Source organism: Pseudophryne corroboree, chromosome 3 (genome assembly GCF_028390025.1).
Source record: "Pseudophryne corroboree isolate aPseCor3 chromosome 3, aPseCor3.hap2, whole genome shotgun sequence".
Lineage (NCBI taxonomy): Eukaryota > Metazoa > Chordata > Amphibia > Anura > Myobatrachidae > Pseudophryne > Pseudophryne corroboree.
The window spans coordinates 466,628,860-466,655,467 of record NC_086446.1 but is presented as its reverse complement, the minus strand read 5'-3'; the positions used below and the strand labels follow the sequence as shown (position 1 = coordinate 466,655,467).

Sequence of the window (26,608 nt, the reverse complement as noted above, 5' to 3'; positions counted from 1 at the left end):
CATACTTAACGATCCACGTGATCTACGATTGGAATGGTAATCTGTGCCAAGCGAAGCGGTAGCGGAGCAAGGCACCTTGCCCGAAGCACGGCGAGCGAAGCGAGCCATGCGAGGGGACACGGTGCACTTATTTGGGTTCCCTGTCACTTTACGGAGAAAACGACACCAAAAACAGTCAAAAACCTCATGTTGACCTTTCGACGTGTCGACATAGTACATGTCGACCTAATGACCATGTCAACCTATTGTCCCTGTCGACCTAATGCACGTCGACCTTCCATGGTTGACCTAATGACTGTCGATCTAAGTTGTGTCTATCCAACGACCCATACCCGTTCTGGAAAGTATGCTGTTCTGAAGAATTCACCAAGCCATGGATATTCTAATGGTTGTTATTCTATAAAAATGCCTGACAGTATATAGGAAGTTAACAAGTTTTTTTTTTTTCAATAGAATTTTTTACGTTTTTAAAGGTTTAAAGTTTTCCTGCAATAAAATACAAATTTAGTACAACATAGAGTCTGGGCCTAATTTAGATTTATACAGTTGTGCTCATAAGTTTACATACCCTAGCAGAATTTGTGATTTTTCTGGCCATTTGTCAGAGAATATGAATGATAACTCACAAACTTTTCTTTCACTCATGGTTAGTGGTTGGGTGAAGCCATTTATTGTCAAACAACTGTGTTTACTCTTTTGAAATCATAATGACAACAGAAACTACCCAAATGACCCTGATCAAAAGTTTACATACCCCAGTTCTTAATACTGTGTATTGCCCCCTTTAACATCAATGACAGCTTGAAGTCTTTTGTGGTAGTTGTGGATAAGGCTCTTTATTTTCTCAGATGGTAAAGCTGCCCATTCTTCTTGGCAAAAAGCCTCCAGTTCCTGTAAATTCTTGGGCTGTCTTGCATGAACTGCACGTTTGAGATCTCCCCACTTTTCCACTTCTTAATTAGAGTTTGAACACTGCTGATTGGCATTGTCAATTGCTTGGATATCTTTTTATATCCCTTTCCTGTTTTATACAGTTCAGTTACCTTTTCCCGCAGATCCTTTGACAATTCTTTTGCTTTCCCCATGACTCAGAATCCAGACACGTCAGTGCAGAACTGGATGAAAGATGCAAGGGTCTTTCAGGAGTCCAGAAACTCACTGACCTTTTATACACACTGATTACAAGCAAACAGATCAAAGGTGAGGATGGTTACCTTTAGTAGCCATTCAGACCCGTTTGTGTCAACTTGTGTGCATGTTATCAGGCCAAAATCTCCAGGGTATGTAAACTTTTGATCAGGGTCATTTGGGTAGTTTCTGTTGTTATTATGATTTAAAAAGAGTAAACACAGTTGTTTGACAATAAATGGCTTCACCCAACCACTAACCATGAGTGAAAGAAAAGTTTGTGAGTTATCATTCATATTCTCTGACAAATGGCCAGAAAATCACAAATTCTGCTAGGGTATGTAAACTTATGAGCACAACTGTATGTAAACCCGATAGTTTACGCACAAATACGATGGTGCGGTGTCTGCACAGGCACAAAACCCATTCTGCGCATATGTTCCCTGGTCCAGAGTATGAGAACAGATAGGGGGCGTTGTCATGTTTTCCTTTCCTAACTATTGTGTAAACTACAATTGTATACACATAAGCCTACCTAATTATGGAGGTCATTCCGAGTTGTTCGCTCGCAAGCGGATTTTAGCAGATTTGCTCATGCTAAGCCGCCGCCTACTGGGAGTGAATCTTAGCATCTTAAAATTGCGAACGATGTATTCGCAATATTGCGATTACACACCTCGTAGCAGTTTCTGAGTAGCTCCAGACTTACTCGGCATCTGCGATCAGTTCAGTGCTTGTCGTTCCTGGTTTGACGTCACAAACACACCCAGCGTTCGCCCAGACACTCCTCCGTTTCTCCGGCCACTCCTGCGTTTTTTCCGGAAACGGTAGCGTTTTTTCCCACACGCCCATAAAACGGCCTGTTTCCGCCCAGTAACACCCATTTCCTGTCAATCACATTACGATCGCCAGAACGATGAAAAAGCCGTGAGTAAAATTACTAAGTGCATAGCAAATTTACTTGACGCAGTCGCAGTGCGAACATTGCGCATGCGCATTAAGCGGAAAATCGCTGCGATGCGAAGATTTTTACAGAGCGAACAACTTGGAATGAGGGCCTATATCTCTTCTCTAGGGAACTTGATCCCAAAACCTGGAAGGCACTAGTTAGTTCAAGTAAAGCTGGGGTTATTGCATTGTACGGGGAATATGCAGTGTTGTGTTTGAGATTGTCTGGGAATATAGTTGCTACTGGATTAAGATGCTGGTAGAAGAATCAGGTATGAGGACCAATCCGAAACCAATATGGTCGAATTCTGGTGGGCATAGACATACAGTATAAGGCACGTAATTTATTTTATGTTTTGCTTCCATTACTAAGGACATTTCTTCTTAACTTATGTACAATTTCTCTAACGTCCTAAGTGGATGCTGGGGACTCCGTAAGGACCATGGGGATTAGCGGCTCCGCAGGAGACTGGGCACAACTACAAAGAAAGCTTTTAGACTACTGGTGTGCACTGGCTCCTCCCACTAAGACCCTCCTCCAGACCTCAGTTAGATTCTTGTGCCCGGCCGAGCTGGATGCACACTAGGGGCTCTCCTGAGCACCTAGAAAGAAAGTATATTTAGGTTTTTTATTTTCAGTGAGATCTGCTGGCAACAGACTCACTGCAGCGAGGGACTAAGGGGAGAAGAAGCGAACCTACCTAACAGGTGGTAGTTTGGGCTTCTTAGGCTACTGGACACCATTAGCTCCAGAGGGATCGACCGCAGGACCCGACCTTGGTGTTCGTTCCCGGAGCCGCGCCGCCGTCCCCCTTACAGAGCCAGAAGCACAAAGAGGGTCCGGAAAATCGGCGGCAGAAGACTTCAGTCTTCACCAAGGTAGCGCACAGCACTGCAGCTGTGCGCCATTGCTCCTCATGTACACCTCATACTTCGGTCACTGATGGGTGCAGGGCGCTGGGGGGGGGCGCCCTGAGGGCAATAGATAACACCTTGGCTGGCAAAATATACATCATATATAGTCCCAGAGGCTATATAGATGTAAAATTACCCCTGCCAGTATCACAGAAAAAGCGGGAGAAAGTCTGCCGAAAAAGGGGGCGGGGCTTCTCCCTCAGCACACTGGCGCCATTTTTCCCTCACAGTTCCGCTGGAAGGAAGCTCCCTGGCTCTCCCCTGCAGTCTGAGAAAACTACAGAAGGGTAAAAAAGAGAGGGGGGGCACTAAATTTAGGCGCAGTATAGATATATATATATGTAATATATATAAAAAAGCAGCTATAGGGAAAACACTCATTGATAGTGGGATCCCAGTGTTATATAGCGCTCTGGTGTGTGCTGGCATACTCTCTCTCTGTCTCCCCAAAGGGCTTTGTGGGGTCCTGTCCTCTGTCAGAGCATTCCCTGTGTGTTTGCGGTGTGTCGGTACGGCTGTGTCGACATCTTTGATGAGGAGGGTTATGTGGAGGCGGAGCAGATGCCTGTAAATGTGATGTCACCCCCTGCGGGGTCGACACCTGAGTGGATGGTGCTGTGGAAGGAATTACGTGATAGTGTCGACTCCTTACATAAAAGGTTTGACGACATACCTAATGTGGGACAGCCGGCTTCTCAGCCTGTGCCTGCCCAGGCGTCTCAAAAACCATCAGGGGCTCTAAAACGCCCGCTACCTCAGATGGTTGACACAGATGTCGACACGGATACTGACTCCAGTGTCGACGACGAAGAGACTAATGTAACTTCCAGTAGGGCCACACGTTACATGATTGAGGCAATGAAAAATGTGTTGCACATTTCTGATGTTACCCCCGGTACCACAAAAAAGGGTATAATGTTTGGAGAGAAAAAACTACCAGTAGCTTTTCCTCCATCTGAAGAGTTAAATGAAGTGTGTGAAGAAGCGTGGGCTTCCCCTGATAAAAAGATGGTACTTTCTAAGAGGTTACTAATGGCGTACCCTTTCCCGCCAGAGGATAGGTCACGCTGGGAAACATCCCCTAGGGTGGATAAAGCGCTCACACGCTTGTCGAAGAAGGTGGCACTACCGTCTCCGGATACGGCCGCCCTGAAGGAATCTGCTGATAGAAAGCAGGAGGCTATCCTGAAATCTATATATACACACACAGGTGTGATACTGAGACCGGCTATAGCTTCAGCCTGGATGTGCAGCGCTGCAGCTGCGTGGTCAGATTCCCTGTCAGAAAATATAGATACCCTAGACAGGGACACTATTTTGCTGAACGTAGAGCATATAAAAGATGCACTTTTATACATGAGGGATGCACAGAGGGATATTTGCCGGCTGGCATCCAAAATTAGTGCAATGTCCATTTCTGCCAGGAGAGGGTTATGGACTCGGCAGTGGACAGGTGATGCAGATTCCAAACGACACATGGAAGTTCTGCCTTATAAGGGTGAGGAATTGTTCGGGGATGGTCTCTCGGACCTCGTTTCCACAGCAACAGCTGGGAAGTCTACATTTTTGCCCCATGTTCCCTCACAACCAAAGAAAGCACCGTATTATCAGGTACAGTCCTTTCGGCCCAATAGGGGCAAGCGGGTTAAAGGCGCGTCCTTTCTGCCCAGAGGCAGAGGTAGAGGGAAAAAGCTGCAGCATACAGCCAGTTCCCAGGAGCAAAAGTCCTCCCCCGCTTCCTCTAAGTCCACAGCATGACGCTGGGGCTCCACAGGCAGAGCCAGGTACGGTGGGGGCCCGTCTCAAGCATTTCAGCAAGCAGTGGGCTCGCTCACGGGTGGATCCCTGGATCCTTCAAATAGTATCTCAGGGGTACAAACTGGAATTCGAGACGTCTCCCCCCCCCGCCGTTTCCTCAAATCTGCCTTGCCAACCACTCCCTCAGGCAGGGAGGCAGTGTTACAGGCAATTCAAAAGCTGTATTCACAACAAGTGATAGTAAAGGTGCCCCTACTTCAACAAGGAAGGGGTTACTATTCCACAATGTTTGTGGTACCGAAACCGGACGGTTCGGTGAGACCCATTTTAAATTTGAAATCCTTGAACACATATATCAAAAAATTCAAGTTCAAGATGGAATCGCTCAGGGCGGTTATTGCGAGCCTGGACGAGGGAGATTACATGGTATCGCTGGACATCAAGGATGCTTACCTACATGTCCCCATTTACCATCCTCACCAGGAGTACCTCAGGTTTGTGGTACAAGATTGTCATTACCAATTCCAGACGTTGCCGTTCGGTCTCTCCACGGCTCCGAGGGTCTTTACCAAGGTAATGGCGGAAATGATGATACTCCTTCGAAGGAAGGGAGTTTTAATTATCCCGTACTTGGACGATCTCCTGATAAAGACGAGGTCCAGAGAGCAGTTGTTGGTAGGGGTAGCACTATCTCGGGAAGTGCTACAACAGCACGGCTGGATTCTAAACATTCCAAAGTCACAGCTGGTCCCTACGACATGCCTGCTGTTCCTAGGGATGGTTCTGGACACAGAACAGAGAAAAGTGTTTCTCCCGGAGGAGAAGGCCAAGGAGCTGTCATCTCTAGTCAGAGGCCTCCTAAAACCAAAACAGGTGTCGGTGCATCACTGCACGCGGATCCTGGGAAAAATGGTAGCTTCCTACGAAGCGATTCCATTCGGCAGGTTTCATGCAAGAACCTTTCAGTGGGACCTGTTGGACAAGTGGTCCGGATCGCATCTTCAGATGCATCGTCTGATAACCCTGTCTCCAAGGACAAGGGTGTCTCTGCTGTGGTGGCTGCAGAGTGCTCATCTTCAAGAGGTCCACAGATTCGGCATACAGGACTGGGTCCTGGTGACCACGGATGCCAGCCTTCGAGGCTGGGGGGCAGTCACACAGGGAAGAAACTTCCAAGGACTTTGGTCAAGTCAGGAGACTTCCCTGCACATAAATGTTCTGGAACTGAGGGCCATTTACAATGCCCTAAGTCAGGCAAAACCCCTGCTTCAAAACCAGCCGGTTCTGATCCAGTCAGACAACATCACGGCAGTCGCCCATGTAAACCGACAGGGCGGCACGAGAAGCAGGACGGCGATGGCAGAAGCCACAAGGATTCTCCGATGGGCGGAAAATCACGTGTTAGCACTGTCAGCAGTGTTCATTCCGGGAGTGGACAACTGGGAAGCAGACTTCCTCAGCAGGCACGACCTCCACCCGGGAGAGTGGGGACTTCATCCAGAAGTCTTTCAAATGATTGTAAACCAGTGGGAAAAACCACAGGTGGACATGATAGCGTCCCGCCTAAACAAAAAGCTAGAAAAATATTGCGCCAGGTCAAGAGACCCGCAGGCGATAGCTGTGGACGCTCTGGTAACACCGTGGGTGTACCGATCAGTTTATGTGTTCCCTCCTCTTCCTCTCATACCAAAGGTACTGAGGATAATAAGGAGAAGAGGAGTAAGAACTATACTCATTGTTCCGGATTGGCCAAGAAGAGCGTGGTATCCGGAACTTCAAGAAATGATGTCAGAGGACCCATGGCCTCTACCGCTCAGACAGGACCTGCTGCAGCAGGGGCCCTGTCTGTTCCAAGACTTACCGCGGCTGCGTTTGACGGCATGGCGGTTGAACACCGGATCCTGAAGGAAAAGGGCATTCCGGAGGAAGTCATTCCTACGCTGATAAAAGCTAGGAAAGAAGTAACCGCGAACCATTATCACCGCATATGGCGAAAATATGTTGCGTGGTGTGAGGCCAGGAAGGCCCCAACGGAAGAATTTCAGCTGGGCCGGTTCTTGCACTTCCTACAGTCAGGGGTGACTATGGGCCTTAAATTGGGTTCCATTAAGGTCCAGATTTCGGCTCTATCGATTTTCTTCCAGAGAGAATTGGCTTCACTACCTGAAGTTCAGACTTTTGTTAAGGGAGTGCTGCATATTCAGCCCCCTTTTGTGCCTCCAGTGGCACCTTGGGATCTCAACGTGGTGTTGGATTTCCTAAAGTCACATTGGTTTGAGCCACTGAAAATCGTGGATTTAAAATATCTCACGTGGAAAGTGGTCATGTTGTTGGCCTTGGCTTCGGCCAGGCGGGTTTCAGAATTGGCGGCTTTGTCATGTAAAAGCCCTTATCTGATTTTCCATATGGATAGGGCAGAATTGAGGACTCGTCCCCAGTTTCTCCCCAAAGTGGTATCAGCTTTTCATCTGAACCAACCTATCGTGGTGCCTGCGGCTACGAATGACTTGGAGGCTTCCAAGTTGTTGGATGTAGTCAGGGCCCTAAAAATGTATGTTTCCAGGACAGCTGGAGTCAGGAAGACTGACTCGCCTTTTATCCTGTATGCGCCCAACAAGTTGGGTGCACCTGCTTCTAAGCAGACTATTGCTCGCTGGATCTGTAGTAATTTGTAAAGCCGAGACCCCTCGGGCAGCCGCCCAAGAAGAGCCCACTTTCCTCGTGGAATGGGCTTTTACAGATTTAGGGTGCGGCAGTCCAGCCGCAGAATGTGCAAGTTGAATCGTGCTACAGATCCAGCGAGCAATAGTCTGCTTAGAAGCAGGAGCACCCAGCTTGTTGGGTGCATACAGGATAAATAGCAAGTCAGTTTTCCTGACTACAGCCGTCCTGGAAACATATACTTTTCAGGGCCCTGACTACGTCCAGAAAACTTGGAATCCTCCAAGTCCCAAGTAGCCGCAGGCACCACAATAGGTTGGTTCACATGAAAAACTGATACCACCTTAGGAAGGAATTGGGAACGAGTCCTCAATTCCGCCTTATCCATATAAAATACAGATAAGGGCATTTGTATGACAAAGCCGCCAATTCTGATACACGCCTGGCCGACGCCACGGCCCACAGCATGACCACTTTCCACGTGAGGTATTGTAGCTCCACGGATTTAAGTGGCTCAACTCAATGCGACTTCAGGAAATCCAACACTACGTTGAGATCCCACGGTGCCACTGGAGGCACAAACGGGGGTTGACTATGCAGCACTCCCTTAACAAAAGTCTGAACTTCAGGCAGTGAAGCCAGTCCTATTTTGGAAGAAAATCGATAGAGCCGAAATCTGGACCTTAATGGAACCCAATTTTAGGCCCATAGTCACCTCTGACTTGTAGGAAGTGCAGAAAGCGACCTAGCTGAAATTCCTCCTTTGGGGCCTTACTGGCCTCACAGCTCGCAACATATTTCCGCCATATGCGGTGATAATGGTTTGCGTTCACTTCTTTCCTAGCTTTAAATAGCGTAGGGATAACTTCCTCCGGAATGCCCTTTTCCTTCAGGATCTGGCGTTCAACCGCCATGCCGTCAAACGCAGCCGCGGTACGTCTTGGAACAGACAGGCCCCCTGCTGCAGCAGGTCCTGTCTGAGCGGCAGAGGCCATGGGTCCTCTGAGATCATTTCTTGGAGTTCTGGGTACCAAGCTCTTCTTGGCCACCCGGAACAATGAGTATAGTTCTTACTCCTCTCCTTCTTATTATTCTCATTACCCTGGGTATGAGAGGCAGAGAAGGGAACACATACACCGACTGGTACACCCACGGTGTTACCAGAGCGTCCACAGCTATCACCTGAGGGTCCCTTGACCTGGCGCAATATCTTTGTAGCTTTTTGTTGAGGCGGGACGCCATCCTGTCCACCTGTGGCCTTTCCCCACGGTGTACAATCATTTGGAAGACTTCTGGATGAAGTCCCCACTCTCTCGGGTGGAGGTCGTGTCTGCTGAGAAAGTCTGCTTCACAGTTGTCCACTCCGGGAATGAACACTGCTGACAGTGCTAACACATGATTTTCCGCCCATCGGAGAATCCTTGTGGCTTCTGCCATCGCCATCCTGCTTCTTGTGCCGCCCTGTCGGTTTACATGAGCGACCGCCGTGATGTTGTCTGACTGGATCAGCACCGGCCGGTGTTGAAGCAGGGGTCTAGCCTGACTTAGGGCATTGTAAATGGCCCAAAGTTCCAGAACATTTATGTGTAGGGAAGTCTCCTGACTTTTCCATAGGCCTTGGAAGTTTCTTCCCTGTGTGACTGCCCCCCAGCCTTGAAGGCTGGCATCCGTGGTCACCAGGACCCAGTCCTGTATGCCGAATCTGCGGCCCCCTAGAAGATGTGCAGTCACCACCACAGCGACACCCTGGCCCTTAGAGACAGGGTTATCCGCCGATGCATCTGAGAATGCGACCCGGACCACTTGTCCAACAGATCCCACTGGAAGATCCTTGCATGGGACTTGGCGAATGGAAATTCTTCGTAAGAAGCTACCATCTTTCCCAAGGCTCGCGTGCATAGATGCACCGATACCTGTATTTGTATTAGGAGGTCTCCGTCTAGAGACGCCAACTCCTTGGACTTCTCCTCCGGGAGAAACCCTTTTTATCCTGTTCTGTGTCCAGAACCATACCCAGGAACAGTAGACGCGTCGTAGGAACCAGCTGTGACTTTGGAATATTCAGAATCCAGCCGTGCTGTTGTAGCACTTCCCGAGATAGTGCTACTCCGACGAACAACTGCTCCCTGGACCTCGCCTTTATAAGGAGATCGTCCAAGTACGGGATAAGTACTTCGGCCATTACCTTGGTAAATACCCTCGGTGCCGGGGACAGACCAACGGCAACGTCTGGAATTGGTAATGACAATCCTGTACCACAATTTTGAGGTACACCTGGTGACGAGGGTAAATAGGGACATGCAGGTAAGTATCCTTGATGTCCAGTGATACCCTGAAATTTTCCAGGCTTGCAATAATCGCCCTGAGCGATTCCATTTTGAACTTGAACCTTCGTATATAAGTGTTCAAGGATTTCAATTTTAGAAAGGGTCTCACCGAACCGTCTGGTTTCGGTACCACAACATTTTGGAATAGTAACCCCGGCCTTGTTGAAAGAGGGGTACCTTGATTTCACCTGCTGGAAGTACAGCTTGTGAATTGCCGCCAGTACTACCTTTCCCTGAGGGCAGCAGGCAAGGCTGATGTGAGGCAACGGCGAGGGGGAGTCGTCTCGAACTCCAGCCTGTATCCCTGTGATACTACTTGCAGAACCTAGGGATCCACCTGTGGGCAAGCCCACTGATCCCTGCAGTTCCAGAGACGCGCCCCCACCGCACCTGTCTCCACCTGTGGAGCCCCAGCGTCATGCGGTGGACTCAGAGCAAGCGAGGGAAGATATTTGATCCTGGAACTGGCTGACTGGTGCAGCTTTTTCCTTCTTCCCTTGTCTCTGTGCAGAAAGGAAGCGCCTTTGACCCGCTTGCTTTTCTGAAGCTGAAAGGACTGTACCTGAAAATACGGTGCTTTCTTTAGGCTTTTGTGAGGAAACCTGAGGTAAAATTTTTTCTTCCCAGCTGTTGCTGTGGATACGAGGTCCCAGAGACCATCCCCAAACAATTCCTCACCCTTATAAGGCAGAATCTCCATGTGCCTTTTAAATGCAGCATCACCTGTCCACTGCCGGGTTTCTACCACCCTCCTGGCAGAATGGACATTGCATTAATTCTGGATGCCAGCCGGCAAATATCCCTCTGTGCATCCTTTATATATAAGACAACGTCTTAAATATGCTCAATGTTAGCAAATATTATTATCCCTGTCTTAGCGTATTAATATTATCTGACAGGGTGTCAGACCACGCTGCAGCAGCACTATTTATGCTGAGGCAAATGCAGGTTTCAGTATATAACCTGAGTGTGTAAATACAGACTTCAGGATCGCCTCCTGCTTTTTATCAGCAGGTTCCTTCAAGGTGGCCGTATCCTAAGACGGCAGTGCCACCTTTTGACAAACGTGTGAGCGCCTTATCCACCCTAAGGGATATCTCCCAATGTGACCTATCCTCTGGCGGGAAAGGGTTCGCCATCAGTAACTTTTTAGAAATTACCAGTTTCTTATCGGGGGAAATCACGCTTCTTTACACACTTCATTCATTCATCTGATGGGGGAACAAAACAGTGGCTGTTTTTTCTCCCCCAAAATAAAACCCCTTTTATGTGGTACTTGGGTTCATGTCAGAAAATGCGTAACACATTTTTCATTGCCGAGATCATGTAACGGATGTTCCTAGTGGATTGTGTATATGTCTCAACCTCGTCGACACTGGAGTCAGACTCCGTGTCGACATCTGTGTCTGCCATCTGAGGTAACGGGCGTTGTTTGAGCCCCTGATGGCCTTTGAGACGCCTGGGCAGACGCGGGCTGAGAAGCCGGCTGTCCCACAGCTGTTACGTCATCCAGCCTTTTATGTAAGGAGTTGACACTGTCGGTTAATACCTTCCACCTATCCATCCACTCTGGTGTCGGCCCCACAGGGGGCGACATCCCATTTATCGGCCTCTGCTCCGCCTCCACGTAACCTTCCTCATCCAACATGTCGACACAGCCGTACCGACACACCGCACACACACAGGGAATGCTCTGACTGAGGACAGGACCCCACAAAGTCCTTTGGGGAGACAGAGAGAGAGTATGCCAGCACACACCAGAGCGCTATATAATGCAGGGATTAACACTATAACTGAGTGATTTTTCCCCAAATAGCTGCTTGTATACATATATTGCGCCTAAATTTAGTGCCCCCCCACTCTTTTTAACCCTTTGAGCCTGAAAACTACAGGGGAGAGCCTGGGGAGCTGTCTTCCAGCTGCACTGTGAAGAGAAAATGGCGCCAGTGTGCTGAGGGAGAAGCCCCGCCCCCTTTTCGGCGGACTTTCTCCCGCTTTTTCTGTGATACTGGCAGGGGTAATTTTACATCTATATAGCCTCTGGGACTATATATGATGTATATTTTGCCAGCCAAGGTGTTATTTATTGCCCTCAGGGCGCCCCCCCCCCAGCGCCCTGCACCCATCAGTGACCGAAGTGTGAGGTGTACATGAGGAGCAATGGCGCACAGCTGCAGTGCTGTGCGCTACCTTGGTGAAGACCGAAGTCTTCTGCCGCCGATATTCCGGACCTTCTTCGTGCTTCTGGCTCTGTAAGGGGGACGGCGGCGCGGCTCCGGGAACGAACACCAAGGTCGGGTCCTGCGGTCGATCCCTCTGGAGCTAATGGTGTCCAGTAGCCTAAGAAGCCCAAACTACCACCTGTTAGGTAGGTTCGCTTCTTCTCCCCTTAGTCCCTCGCTGCAGTGAGTCTGTTGCCAGCAGATCTCACTGAAAATAAAAAACCTAAATATACTTTCTTTCTAGGTGCTCAGGAGAGCCCCTAGTGTGCATCCAGCTCGGCCGGGCACAAGAATCTAACTAAGGTCTGGAGGAGGGTCTTAGTGGGAGGAGCCAGTGCACACCAGGTAGTCCTAAAGCTTTCTTTAGTTGTGCCCAGTCTCCTGCGGAGCCGCTAATCCCCATGGTCCTTACGGAGTCCCAGCATCCACTTAGGACGTTAGAGAAATTAACAGTAAGGATCTGAATGGCTGCTGCCTTTATCACCTTGTACTGATCACTGGTTTATCACTTCCTTATGCCTTCTCCAGGTTAATACATCTGCCCCATTGTATCTTGTTTGGCTAGACATGTACTGGTAAATGTTTTTTTCCGTTATGTTCAGCATGCTCTGTGGTCATTGCAGGTTGACATGCCATCTCAATACCAATTGTATTGTTATGGGCCCTACTCACTTGGCGATGTGCCGCCGAGGTGCCCGACAGCCGATACGGCCGACGAGCGACCCGGCGGCGGGGGGGGCAGTGACGGGGGGAGTGAAGTTTCTTCACTCCCCCCGTCACCCGGCTGCATTGAAGTGCAGGCAAATATGGACGAGATCGTCCATATTGGCCTGCATGCACAGCCGACGGGAGACCAGCGATGAACGAGCGCGGGGACGCGCATCGTTCATCGCTTAAGTCTCCACACTGAAAGATATGAACGAGTTCTCGTTCATTTATGAACGAGATCGTTCATATCTTTCAGAATATCGCCAAGTGTGTAGGGCCTATTAGTTTCATACTGACAATTTCCAGGCTCAGTGTGTAAAGACATTGAGATAGCTATAGAAATCAATGATCTTTGTTTAAAAAGCCATTAATACAGCAGTATTTGCAGCTCAGACACAAAGCTTACTCAGGTTTACGCTTGTAATTGGGGAAATTGAGACACCTGTCAATCATTAGGTATCAGAAGCAGATTCAATAAATAAATTAAAAAATCTGGAAATCTTATCAAGAATATGTGTGCTTTCTACTGTATGTCACAAATGTTTACCTCTAATAATCAAAGTTACATCCCTGACTCATGCAAGACCTTCAAGCTCAGTTTGCGCTACAAGACTTGCTTAAACATTATTAATATAATTTACAGTGTTTGATTATTCGATGTGCTGTAAACCAAAACAGCAACAGTGGAGCACATGCTTTTAAAATAGATTCCACGTCAACATGATTAGTGGTAGATAAGCTTACAGCCGCGACAAGCCGGGACTCATTCACAAATAGAACACTCAGGAAGGGGAGATTGTCAGTCTTCAACTCGGTGGCTCTGTAATAGAGAAGACAGGAAACAGCACTGAACAGGTGGCGGAGAACAGACTGATTTACATCCACTTTGAGAGCATACGATCAGCATTTGAGTCAGTGCAGGAGACAGCTTTGTAAAGGGTCTGTGCAGCCTGCAACTTAATTTGCACCAACTTTGCCTTTGTGATCTGGGTCTTGATAATTTTAGGAGTGAAGTGTTAGCTGGGAGAATTTTATCTGGGACGTATATAGAAGGGATTTAATCAGAAATATCAAACTCCTTATAAAAGCTCTAAATATTATTTATATGCTGATAGTGTTTATATGATATATATGTCTATCACTATACAATCAATCCAAGTTTTCCAGTAAGAGACTATGGGCCTAATTCAGACCTGATCGCTGGGCAGCGTTTTTTGCTGTCCTGCGATCAGGTAGTCGCCACCTACAGGTGGAGGGGTCTTTGTGTGTGCTGGTGCGTGATCGTATGTTCTGGGGTACTGCACAAACAGCAGTTTGTTCAGTCTCTGCACAGCCCAGGACTTACTCACCCGATGCGATGATCGGGGCTGGAGCTGATGAATCCTCCCATAAAACGCTGGGTCACTCCTGCTTTTTTTTCCGGACACTCCCTAGTGGTCAGTTGCCACCCACAAACGCCCTCTTCCTATCAATCTTCTTACGTTCGCCAGTGCGATCGGATTTCTCGCACCATCCCGTCGCTGCGGGCCATCGCACATGCGCATTGCGGTGCATACGCAGTTCAGACCTGATCGCCCGCTGTGCGAAAACACAGCAGCGATCGGGTCTGAATTACCCCCTATATCCATTTTTGTAGCAGGCCAGTAATGTCTGAATGAAAACCCAGAATGGATTTCACTTCCAGCACATCTGGCTGTGTTCTCTATGCTTTCCACAGTGGAACTTGTACTAAATGGGGGCAATTTAATCACAGATGATGTTACATCATGCAACAAAACATGATATACTAGTGTTGTGCACATCAGATGATAACCCAATCATATATTTTCCTGGCAAAATGTGTATTGTTGAGACAAAGTAACATAACCTTGGAATTTAATCAATCCCTACATGTCTCCATGTGAAAATATTAACCTGGAGCCAAGATTAAAAAAAAAATACTTACATATCATAGGTCACCCACTATACACAGTGGTTCCAAATATCTACCACACTGCGTTAACAAGTCATAATATAATGTCACATCTTATGTCATATCAGTGGGAAAAATACACTTTATCAATATACAGTACTGGGGATTCCATGCATGAGCACAGGTACCTGTGTGGGGATTCCATGCATGAGCACAGGTATCTGTGTGAAGTGAGAAATCTATGTATGAGGTTTTGCTAAAATAATACAGCTTACTTCCTTTATCAAAATGTTTTATGACATCTATTTCCACTTATGAAATTAACTAGCACCAAGCACACTTGTCAAACTGCAAACAACCAATCCAGAGCTAACTTTCATTAGTTTGCTAAAACATATATTTAGAAAATGATCAAATGTCTGATTTCAAATGCGTGGTCAGCACAAAACATGGCCGACTCTTTGCTGTGGTGGTACTTTGTGTGACTTGTATCATTATCACAGAGCAGAGTACAGCAGATGTCCCTTACAGAAGCTGTCATATCTACGTATTACAAATATATATTCCAACATACTCACTAGTAAGTGGTGTCTTACATTTTGTCGTGTGTTGAATCTGCTAGATTGACACAGCTGTTGTGATCGACCCAGGCGAGGTATTGACCACTAGGAGAGAAGCAGACACTGTGCACCCATCCTCCATTCTCCCCCCTCATGTACAGGAGCTCTCCAAATGGCATCTTTGTACCCCACAGAGTTGGACTCGGTTTATCTTCAATTTCCTTCACATATGCTGAAAAGATTCTAGAAAAAAAGACCCAGATAAATGGGCTGATGTGGTACTTTTTGTATTTCTCTTTCCAGTTAATGACTCAATTTAACATGCAAAGATTTTGATGCACAGTAATTGATAATATCCTGAAATATGACTTGAAAACTGCTCAGAGTCTATGGAATGGTTTAAAAGTAAAGCACCAATTTCTGTGAAAAAGCTTTTCACAATCAGGATTGCTATGTCATTTCCCCAATTACACTTCAATAACATTACTCCACCTACTCCAAGCTGTCTCTAGATTTCTTGTACATGAACCCTGACATACAGGAATAGGGTCACTGCTAAAAACGGCTCCATAGGTTAGTAGGAAGTTCAGATGACTCCAGTTTTATTCTGTACTTGCCCAGGATACCAGACTAGTGAGAGTACCCTGTACCAACACAGATTCCTGGGTAAGTGAATAAATGGCTCCAGATGCCTTACAGCCCTATACTGCACCAAGGTTAGCGAGTAAAGTGCCTAGATGAATGTCACTCTACCTGCACTGAAAGTCACAGCCACCGGCTGCCAGCAGGACATTGTTTGGATGCCAGGCCAAGCTCAGAATTGTGGAACGAATAGATTTCTTAATATGTTTGCTGATCCACCTGTCACAATAAGGTATACTTTAGATTAGATGACAAATCTATGATAATATTTAATTGCAGAGATATATGATAATTATAGTGTAGAAGAAAAAACTATGGCTTGACATTTTTTTTCTTTTTTAAATATAACGTTTATTGAAAGTCACCGTAAATGGTAAAAGCAATACAAAGTATGATGACTGACATAAGCAGTGTAAAGCTAATATCAATCACAACTAAAGATAAAACGTAATGACCAATTTTACGAAAAGGGAGTAGGAGAGAGGAGGGAACGGGCAAGGGAGACAGCGGCGTGGCAGACCACAATATGAAGAAAGTAGATCAGATACAGAAAGAGGCAAAAGAAAAGACTTAGATGAGTTGTTAATTATACTAGCCATGAATTCCATTCCGTGTATATACCTAATTCGGGATATAATTGAGTGAAGGGATGGGGGAGAGAGTTGTTTCCAGTTAGCTGCAATCTGATAGGTGGTGGCAGATGTTATATGTCATATTAACTTATTTTGGTGTCAGGTAGCAACCGAGAGATCAAGCGGAAGAAGGAATAATGTAGGTCCGTATGGAATAGGGATTTGAGGGATGTGAGAGGTTAAATCAATGACTTCCTACCAGAGACCTGAGATTCTGGGACAAGTCCACCAAAATGTGGAGAAAAGTGCCTTCAGATGCGCAACCTCTCCAATATCTGTTTGAAGTATCTGGAAACATTTTGCTTAGACGCGATGGCAAATAATACCATCTCTACAGTAACTTAGAAACATTCCCCTTTATTTTAACAGACCAGTCACCCTCATTCAATGTTTCTCCCAAGTCCACCTCCCAAGCCGCCTGATAGTGGAAATGGGTATACGTCGAAGCCTCGATCAACTCAGTATAAGAGGGAGATTAGATCTTTTGTCGAGGATCATCTAAGGCAAAAAGCCTCAAACGACGTGAGGGGTCTGTAAGAGAGACAGAGCCTAACTTTAGAGTGATGGCATGATATACTTTTTCAGATCGAGATAATATCACAATCTGAGACACTGACTGCTTCATGTTAATGATATAATATGAAATGCCTCAATTGAAATTCTTTACATACAGTATAGGTTTCTTACCTTGCAAAAGGTAAGGATACTACCAGCAAGTCCACAGTGCCTGTGGACCTGGTGGTGATTTCCTTACCTTTTGCATTGTTATAGTGTGTGGTGACAAGCTGTTTTTTTCCACCTGGTTCATGTGAGGCTGCTTGTATCAAGCACACTGATTTATTCCATAAAATTTGTTTATATTAGTTTTTTTTTACCTTCACAGAATGAAATAAACCATGGTACTTAGTTGGAGATTGAGAAACTAAAATAGGTGTTCTAAGTGTAGTTATCCTTAGTGTTTTAGGGTGGCAACCAAACTTCTGAGGAGTCTTTCTGTGATCCAGGGCAACCACAAAGGTTCTTCGTCTGCTGCAACACAGGATCCAGAACTTGGTGCTCCTGTGCAGAGGAGGCCCCCCAGTCTGGCTTGGAATTACTCCAACCACAGCATTTTAAGGAGACTTCACCTAACAAGTGTTAGGTGATTGGTCTCCTTCCGGACACCTTAACTCCAACTCCTGTGTCTGAGTTAAAGTGCTTTACTTGTTGGATACCTGTTGCCAGACTCTGATGATCCCTGACCTGTATTTGCCTGTGCCCTCACTAGTAGGATACCTGTTACCTGATTCGGACTGTCTTTGACCTGTTTATTGCCTGTGTCCGTTAATAGTTGAATACCTGTTGCCTGACCTGGATTGTACCTGACCTGTTTGTTACTGGTCTGACTCAGATTATATCTAACCTCCTGCTGTAAAGTGCCTCCAACTTGGCCAGATACATCACTTGTTTGCATAAATCTTGAGGAGGTTACCCAGAATCCGTCAGACAGGTGATTGGCATATTTATATATCATCTGGTTGCTCCTTGTTGTTGCCATTTACTTTTACACTCTGCTATTGGGATTCAATTTAAAAATGGAGAGATTACCTCTAATATCCACATGACAATTTCAAGCAATACAAGAAAAAAACAGAATGTGCCTCCTAGTGCAATAACAGGAAGCAATCTGAACCCTGTGTACAGTCCCTTTGTGCCCTGCTTTGCTTGAGGAAGACATGTTTTCTTTCATCAGCACAGATATCAATGATTTCATGGATAAATACTGTATACTAAAAAGCATACCTGGAAATGACCTGCATTACTCACCAGTCATTATCCATTTCAAAGTAACAGATGGAAATAGTCTGTGATCCACTGCCCACTGCAATCTTGTTCTCCTGGGGTGACCACTTGACACAAGTCGCAGCTCGGTTAATGCGCAGTAAGACCAGGGTAGGCTTCCACACACCATCTCGGAGGGTCCACACATAGGCATTTCTGTCCACAGCACATGTCACAATACGGTTAGAGTTAGGGGCCCAGTCAATACCTGAAACATATGGAGTGTATTAACGATTTCATAGCAGAGATGCAAAGTGAACATATGTAGCTGGAATGAAATGCTCAGACATTCTCGGAATGTCAACATGTGAAATGTCGACATAATAGGATTAATCACTAGAGGGAGGTTAGGCTCGGGGTGCGGGAGAGGCGTAGTTAGGATTACAAGTAGAGGTTGGGAAAGAATACTTACCAGACTGCTGGAAGGTCAGAGGTCAGCTTCGGAAGTGACGGTCACATGACCGCTGGGACCCAGGAGCCACACTGGAGCAGCTGAAGCTATCAGGAGCAGGTGAGTGACCGCTTGGCCACCAGGGACAATATGTAGATATTCTAACATGTCAACATTTCATCATTGTCTACATAATGACTGTCGACATTTCATACCACAACCCATGGCTATCAATACATGGGATAAATAAACCCCTGTGACGGATATTTAATTTCAGCAGGATCCATAAGCAGCATGGCAGCTCCCAATCACGGTAATCAGTACAGTATTTAAAATGTTTGATATCTGTAGTTTCCAGAAATATTTATTGAAAAACTAATCAGTATTTTTAATTTGTGAAAAACACATGCTGTATTTTATATGGTACTCCAGGATGCCGGGGGGTCAGTACTGTTATGCTTGCAGTTTTATGTAAGCCAACATCAAAGTCAACGTATCTCTTATTATGAAAAGAAATCTTGTGACAGTTTTTAAACATCTTTATTAACATTTACTGGTACTTATTCTTTACACCATCACCACTTTTCTTGCCTTAATAATACAACATTATAGAAGGGCTCAGTCACATTGATTATACAGTTATACATAATCAGATATATGGGCAGGTTGCATATAATCATGGATAGAATTATAGAGAGTGATGGTCCGGAATAAGGAAGTAATGAAGAGGGTGAGACCAAGGCTGATGCTACCCTTAGGAAAACATAAGCGGTTGTCTAGGGGGTCAATGGTTAGGGGGTCCTAAAACACTGAAAAATGGCACTTATCCAGTGATTTTAATGCCTGGCTGCGCCCTCACACAGAGTTCTGCATGCTGACAAGATGGAGAAGCATCCAGCGATAGATGCTGTGCTCTATGGTATCCATTTGGCAGGTCGACCCTACTTAGGTCAACAGTCACTAGGTCAACCACTGTTGATCGACATGGACAAATGGTCGACACATGAAATTGGTCGACACATGAAAGGCCGACATGGCATTTTTAAAAAAAATTAGATTTTTTACTTTTTCACACTTTACCATCCACGTTGACTACAATTGGGAATAGTAACCTGTGCCGAGCGCAGCGCTAGCGGTACACTAATTGGGGTTCCTGGTCATGTTACGGAAAAAATGACACCAAACACAGTTCAAAAATCGATGTCGACCTGTTCATGTGTCGACTGTCCAGTGGCGACCATTTTCACGTGTCGACTATTTGTCCATGTCGACCATGTCCTTGCCAACCAATAGTGGTCGACCTAATGACTGTCGACCTTAACATGGTCGACCATTCATACCAGAACCGTGCTCTGCCTAGGGTGCCTCCAGAGCTTGTACCAGCCCTGGATATGACAGATGCTATTTTTAACAAAAACACTGGAGGAAAAACAAGTTGATGGAAGAGTGATCTCCTTCTACCTGATGTTTTCGTATTCTAGCATAATATTGTCACTAAGAAATAACAATTAGTTATATCAATAGGAACTTTGAGCATGCAGTTCCCATTTCCTATAACACAAGGTAAGAACATTTACTGCTTAATTAGAGGTATATTTCATCACTATGTGCTGGCATTTTTATAGTGTATAGTTTATAATGTAAGGTTCCCTAAATTTTTTATTTACCTACTGAAAAATACAGCGACACTGTAGGTATTCAAGTATGTGTCTCTGATCTTTTCCTATACCAAGTCAGTGCCATAAACCTGTATTTTACCAAAGCATGTTTGGACTTTTTATTAATTGAAACCTGTTAGTGACCGTTTAAACTCCTTGTTTTAGTAGTTTTTAGAACACAGTTACACTGTGAAAACTGTGCTTCCTTGTTACATGACAGATATCGGACAGTGGGGGTCATTCCGAGTTGATCGCACGCTGCAACTTTTTGCAGCCCGTACGATCAGATAGTCACCGCTTATGGGGGAGTGAATTTTAGCTGTGCAAGTGTGCGAACGCTTGTGCAGGGGAGCTGTACAAAAACATTTTGTGCAGTTTCTGAGTAGCTGTGAACTTACTCTCAGCCACTGCGATGACATCAGACACCCGCCCTGCAAACGCCTGGACACGCCTGCGTTTTCCTCACCACTCCCAGAAAACGGTTGTCACAACTGAGGGCCTGAGCTGACGGGAGGCAGCCTCAGTTGTAGGGGCTGAGATGTACCGGAACCTGGGAGGTTGTATCAGACCCCTGGACATGTAAGTAACATGAATAATAACTGCCCGAAGGCGTGACCACGACAACTTGGATAAAAGTCAATGATGTTTATTATGACAACTCCGCAACACAGCAGCAGTAAAAGAAAACGTAAAAGTCAGCAAAGAATAAATACAGTTCCTGGGTACTACAGGATGGCAGGAGCCACAGGGCACTGGTAGTGTGAGATAGTTCTTATGATCTTCTAGATGGAAAGTCCTTACCAGGCCCGACTGTAGCAATGGAGATAACCCAGGATTGTGCCAGCTGGTGTTCCAGGAAAAGCTGGGTTGCTGAAGATAAAACAGCTGCTGTGGATACTGGCTGGAACCAGACTGTTGTTAGCACGGAGTGGATACTGGCTGGAACCAGTTAAATAATAAATGAACTTGGGAGCGATGAAATATGAACTGAAATGTAGAACTTGAGAGCGGAGAAATAATAATACCGGTGGAGAGTGGTAAAGTGTAGAAAGGACACCGGCCCTTTAAGGGAAGCTGTACTCTGCTGGAAGCTGAGCTGGAAGCAGGTAATGTTGTAGCTGGAAACAGATGAATCCACAATGGATTGGAGAGTCAGGCTACACCGCAGGTGGAATGCTGGTGCGGGTCTCTATGGTGGAAGTCTTGAGACAGGAGCTGGAACCTGGAAGACAATCACAGGAGAGAGACAAACAGGAACTAGGTTTGACAACCAAAGCACTGACGCCTTCCTTGCTCAGGCACAGTGTATTTATACCTGCAGCAAGGAAGGGATTGGCTAGGCAATTATGCAGATTAACAATACTGACAACAGATTGGAGGAAATGATCAGCTGACAGAATCCAAGATGGCTGCGCCCATGCAGACACTTGGAGGGAAGTTTGGTTTGTAATCCATGTGGTAATGAAAACAGTAATGGCGGCGCCGGCCACTGGAGACAGGAGACGCCAGGCTGACAAGTGCACATCCAACCACGCGGACACAGCGGAGGCCGCGGCTGACGTAATCGCCACTCTGACACTCTGCATGCAGAAGCTCAGGGACGGCGGCGGAGGCCGCGGGAGACGCCATGCCAGATGTAATAAGGGGTTACTGTGACAGCGTCTCAGAGAGACAGGAGAGGATGCAGGAATGTGAACATTAGGATAACAGATGGGATCCGGTCCTGGAGCGCTGAGCCAGCCTTAGGAGGCATCTGATGGGTAAGAAATGGCGTCCAGATACCCGGATCGTGACAGCACACCCCCCTTTAGGAGTGGCCCCAGGACACTTCTTTGGCTTTTGAGGAAACTTGGAATGGAATCTCCGGACCAAGGCAGGAGCATGGACATCAGAAGCATTGGTCCATGAACGTTCCTCAGGGCCGTAACCCTTCCAGTCAATAAGATACTGTAGTTGACCGTAACGGTGACGTGAGTCCAGGATCTTGGCCACTTCATACTCAACGCCTCGTTGAGTTTGGACTTTCGGAGTTGGAGGAAGTGAGGAATGAAACCGATTCAAGATCAGCGGTTTCAACAGGGAAACATGGAATGTCCTGGGTATTTTTAAGAAGGGAGGCAACTGGAGTCTGTAAGCAACAGGATTGATGACTTGTTCAATCTTGAAAGGACCGATATAGCGAGGTGCAAACTTCATACTGGGAACTCTTAACCTCAAATTCTTCGTGGATAACCATACCCGATCACCCACCTTGAGAGCAGGAACTGCTCGACGCTTCTTATCCGCAAACTTCTTGTACCTGAACGATGCCTTGAGCAGAGCTGATCGTACGCTCTTCCAGATATTGGCAAACTGATGCAAGGTGATATCCACTGCGGGAACAGAAGTTGCTGGAAGCGGTTGGAACTCAGGGACTTTAGGGTGGAATCCAAAGTTAGTGAAGAATGGTGTTGAAGCAGATGAAGAATGATACTGGTTGTTATGACAGAACTCGGCCCAGGGAAGTAATTGAACCCAGTCATCTTGAGAGGAGGACACATAGATGCGGAGGAAGGCCTCCAAGTCCTGATTCACCCTCTCGGTTTGACCATTGGTCTGAGGATGGTAAGCCGTGGAAAACTTTAGCTTGACTTGGAGGACTTGACATAAACTTCGCCAGAATTTGGCTGTGAATTGAACTCCTCGATCTGAGATAATTTCTTCAGGAAGACCGTGGAGTCGGAAGATCTCTTGTATGAATACTTGAGCCAACTTGGAAGCTGACGGAAGACCGGTGAGAGGAATGAAGTGTGCCATCTTGGTGAACCGGTCAACTACCACCCAGATGGTATTGAACTTGTTGCACATGGGTAAGTCTGTAATGAAATCCATCGACAAGTGGGTCCATGGTCGACGGGGAACGGATAGTGGAACCAGTTGCCCCGCAGGCGACTGGCGGGATACTTTATGTTGGGCACACTTTGGGCAAGATGCAATAAACTCCAAGACGTCCTTTTTCAGAGTTGGCCACCAATAGGACCTAGAGATAAACTCCAGGGTTTTTTGGATACCTGTATGTCCGGCAAAACGGGAAGCATGGGCCCAATGCATGAGCTTCTTCCTTAGCATCGGCTTCACAAAACTTTTCCCTGATGGGGGCGTAGAGTCCATCCCTACCGTGGAGAATGCCAACGGATTTATAATAGGATGCTTGTCTGAAGACTCTGACTCATTTTCTTGCTCCCATGAGCAGGAAAGGGCATCGGCCTTGCGATTCTGAGAGCCCGGACAGAACTGGAGTTTAAAGTCGAACCTGGAAAAGAAAAGTGCCCATCTGGCCTGACGAGGGTTGAGACATTGTGCGCCCTTCAGGTATAAAAGGTTCTTGTGGTCTGTAAGTATGGTGATTAAATGAGAAGCTCCCTCCAACAGATACCTCCACTCTTCTAGAGCGAGCTTGATGGCTAGCAACTCCTGGTCGCCAATGGCATAGTTGCGCTCAGCTGGGGAGAACTTCCGGGAGAAGAAACTGCAAGGATGTAAATGGCCATCTTTAGCCCTCTGAGATAACACCGCTCCTACTCCAACGGAGGAGGCATCCACCTCTAGGATGAAAGGAGAGTCGATGTCAGGCTGTTTCAGGACAGGCGCAGAGATGAACCTCTGTTTTAAAAGATGAAAAGCTTGCATGGCTTCTTCAGACCACTTGGACGGGTTAGCACCCTTCTTGGTGAAAGCAGTAATAGGCGCCACAATGGTGGAAAAGTCTCGTATAAACTTTCGGTAATAATTGGCGAACCCTAAAAACCTCTGGACCCCTTTGAGGGTTAAGGGTACCGGCCAATTCTGAATTGCTTGTAGTTTCTCAGGATCCATCTCTAGTCCGGAACCGGACACAATGTACCCTAGAAACGGAATGGACTTGACTTCAAAGACGCATTTTTCTAATTTGCAATAGAGATGATTGACACGGAGACGGGACAGAACCTCTTTAACCCAAAAACGATGTTCCTCTAAATCGTTGGCAAAAATGAGGATATCGTCTAGATAGACCACGACATGACGGTATAGAATGTCTCTGAAGATCTCATTGACAAAATGCTGGAAGACAGCTGGAGCATTGCTCAATCCGAAGGGCATGACGAGGTACTCATAATGTCCGTCACGGGTGTTAAAGGCGGTCTTCCACTCGTCACCCTCACGGATCCGGATGAGATTGTATGCACCTCGCAAGTCCAGCTTTGTAAAGATGGTAGCTCCGCTAACTCTGTCAAAGAGCTCAGTAATCAGGGGTAAAGGATAACGGTTCTTGATGGTAATGTCGTTCAAACCTCTGTAGTCGATGCACGGCCGCAGACCACCATCTTTCTTTTTTACAAAAAAGAAGCCTGCGCCGGCTGGGGAAGAAGAAGGTCGAATGAACCCCTTTGCTAGGTTCTCTTTAATGTATTCCTCCATAGAATGCGTCTCAGGCAGAGACAACGGATAAGTTCGGCCTCGAGGTGGAACCTTCCCTGGAACGAGATCAATCGGGCAGTCCCATTCTCTATGAGGAGGAAGGATATCAGCAGAAGCTTTACTGAACACATCCGTGAAATCTTGATATGGAGGAGGTGGAACATCAGACGACCTGGGGGAGGAAGAACAGACAGGCAATACTTTAAACAAACATGTCTCTGCACAGGAGGAACCCCATGCCAGGATTTGCGTAGTCGTCCAATCAATTGTAGGATTGTGAAGACGGAGCCATGGAAGGCCCAGGACCACAGGATGTGTGGCTCTTGGAATCACTAAAAGTGAAATAAGTTCGGAATGAAGAACTCCCACTCTCAGACGAACTGGTAGAGTCCTTAGAGCAATAACAGTATCAAAAATTTTACTGCCATCCACGGCAGTTAAGGAAAAGGAGGAAGGAAGTCTCTCGGTGGGTAGGGACCACCGTTTAACATAGGCTTCAGTAATAAAGTTCCCAGCTGCTCCGGAATCAAGGAGGGCAATGACGTTCCGATAACGTTGAGCAACTTGAAGCGAGACTGGGAGATTACAATCATGAGGAGATGGAGAGGAGATCATTACTCCTAGCCGGCCCTCTCCTGGGCGAGCTAGGGTTTGGAGTTTTCCCGGACGTTTGGGACAGGCATTAATGGTGTGAGACGGAGCTGCACAATACAGACAGAGAGACTCAGAGAGACGTCTTCGGCGCTCAGCAGGAGTTAAACGGGAACGGCCAATTTGCATGGGCTCATCTTTAGATGGTGACAGTTGACGAGGAGGAGGAGCAGAAGATTTTGGAGCAGATGATCTTCCACGCTCAGTTGCTCTCTCTCTGAAACGTAAATCAACTTTCGTGCAGAGTGAGATTAGCTCATCTAACTTAGAAGGTAAGTCTCTGGTAGCTAACTCATCTTTAATAAGCTCAGATAAGCCATGCCAGAATGCAGCATACAGGGCCTCGTCGTTCCATGCCAGTTCGGATGCCAGGATCTGGAACTGTATCAGATATTGTCCTACAGTACGTGACCCCTGGCGTAAACGGAGAATCTCGGATGAAGCTGAGGTTACCCGGCCTGGCTCGTCGAAGATGCGCCTGAATGTTGACACGAATGCGGTGTAAGAAGATAGCAGGGTGTCGGACCTCTCCCATAACGGTGATGCCCAGTCAAGGGCAGAGCCACTGAGAAGAGAGATAATGTAGGCAATTTTTGTACGGTCACTGGGAAAATTGCCAGGTTGTAGCTCAAACTGAATCTCACACTGGTTGAGAAATCCCCTGCAGAATCTTGGAGATCCGTCAAATTTTGCTGGCGTTGGAAGATGAAGACGTGGAGCAGAAATGGGTAAGGTGGGTGGGGTTATAGCTGGAGTCACTGTGGTTGACGCACCAGATGCGCCTGATCCACGGAGAGTTGTCTGAATCCCATCCAGCCGAGTAGAGAGATCCTGGAGACAGCGGATGATGTGGCCCTGTGCAGCCTCCTGATGTTCTAGTCGGGCTGCCAGTTCTTGCATCGGCCTGGCCGCTTGATCCTGGTCTCCGGCTGGATTCATTAGGTCAGTGCTTACTGTCACAACTGAGGGCCTGAGCTGACGGGAGGCAGCCTCAGTTGTAGGGGCTGAGATGTACCGGAACCTGGGAGGTTGTATCAGACCCCTGGACATGTAAGTAACATGAATAATAACTGCCCGAAGGCGTGACCACGACAACTTGGATAAAAGTCAATGATGTTTATTATGACAACTCCGCAACACAGCAGCAGTAAAAGAAAACGTAAAAGTCAGCAAAGAATAAATACAGTTCCTGGGTACTACAGGATGGCAGGAGCCACAGGGCACTGGTAGTGTGAGA

The 26,608-nt window shown here is 46.8% G+C and overlaps 1 protein-coding gene across 2 annotated transcripts in view; it reads right to left on the bottom strand.

Annotated features, from left to right (window-relative positions):
* The window catches only part of LOC135056023 (actin-related protein 2/3 complex subunit 1A-A-like), an 87,498-nt gene that overhangs the window by 10,933 nt on the left and 49,957 nt on the right, over nt 1-26,608 (bottom strand). For both annotated transcript variants that reach the window (XM_063960730.1, XM_063960729.1), the window contains exons 4-7: nt 18,220-18,442; nt 15,893-16,000; nt 15,176-15,382; nt 13,412-13,487 (exon numbers count right to left, since the gene is read on the bottom strand). In XM_063960730.1, the coding sequence (XP_063816800.1) occupies nt 13,412-13,487; nt 15,176-15,382; nt 15,893-16,000; nt 18,220-18,442 (614 nt within the window). The remainder of the gene's footprint in view (nt 1-13,411; nt 13,488-15,175; nt 15,383-15,892; nt 16,001-18,219; nt 18,443-26,608) is intronic.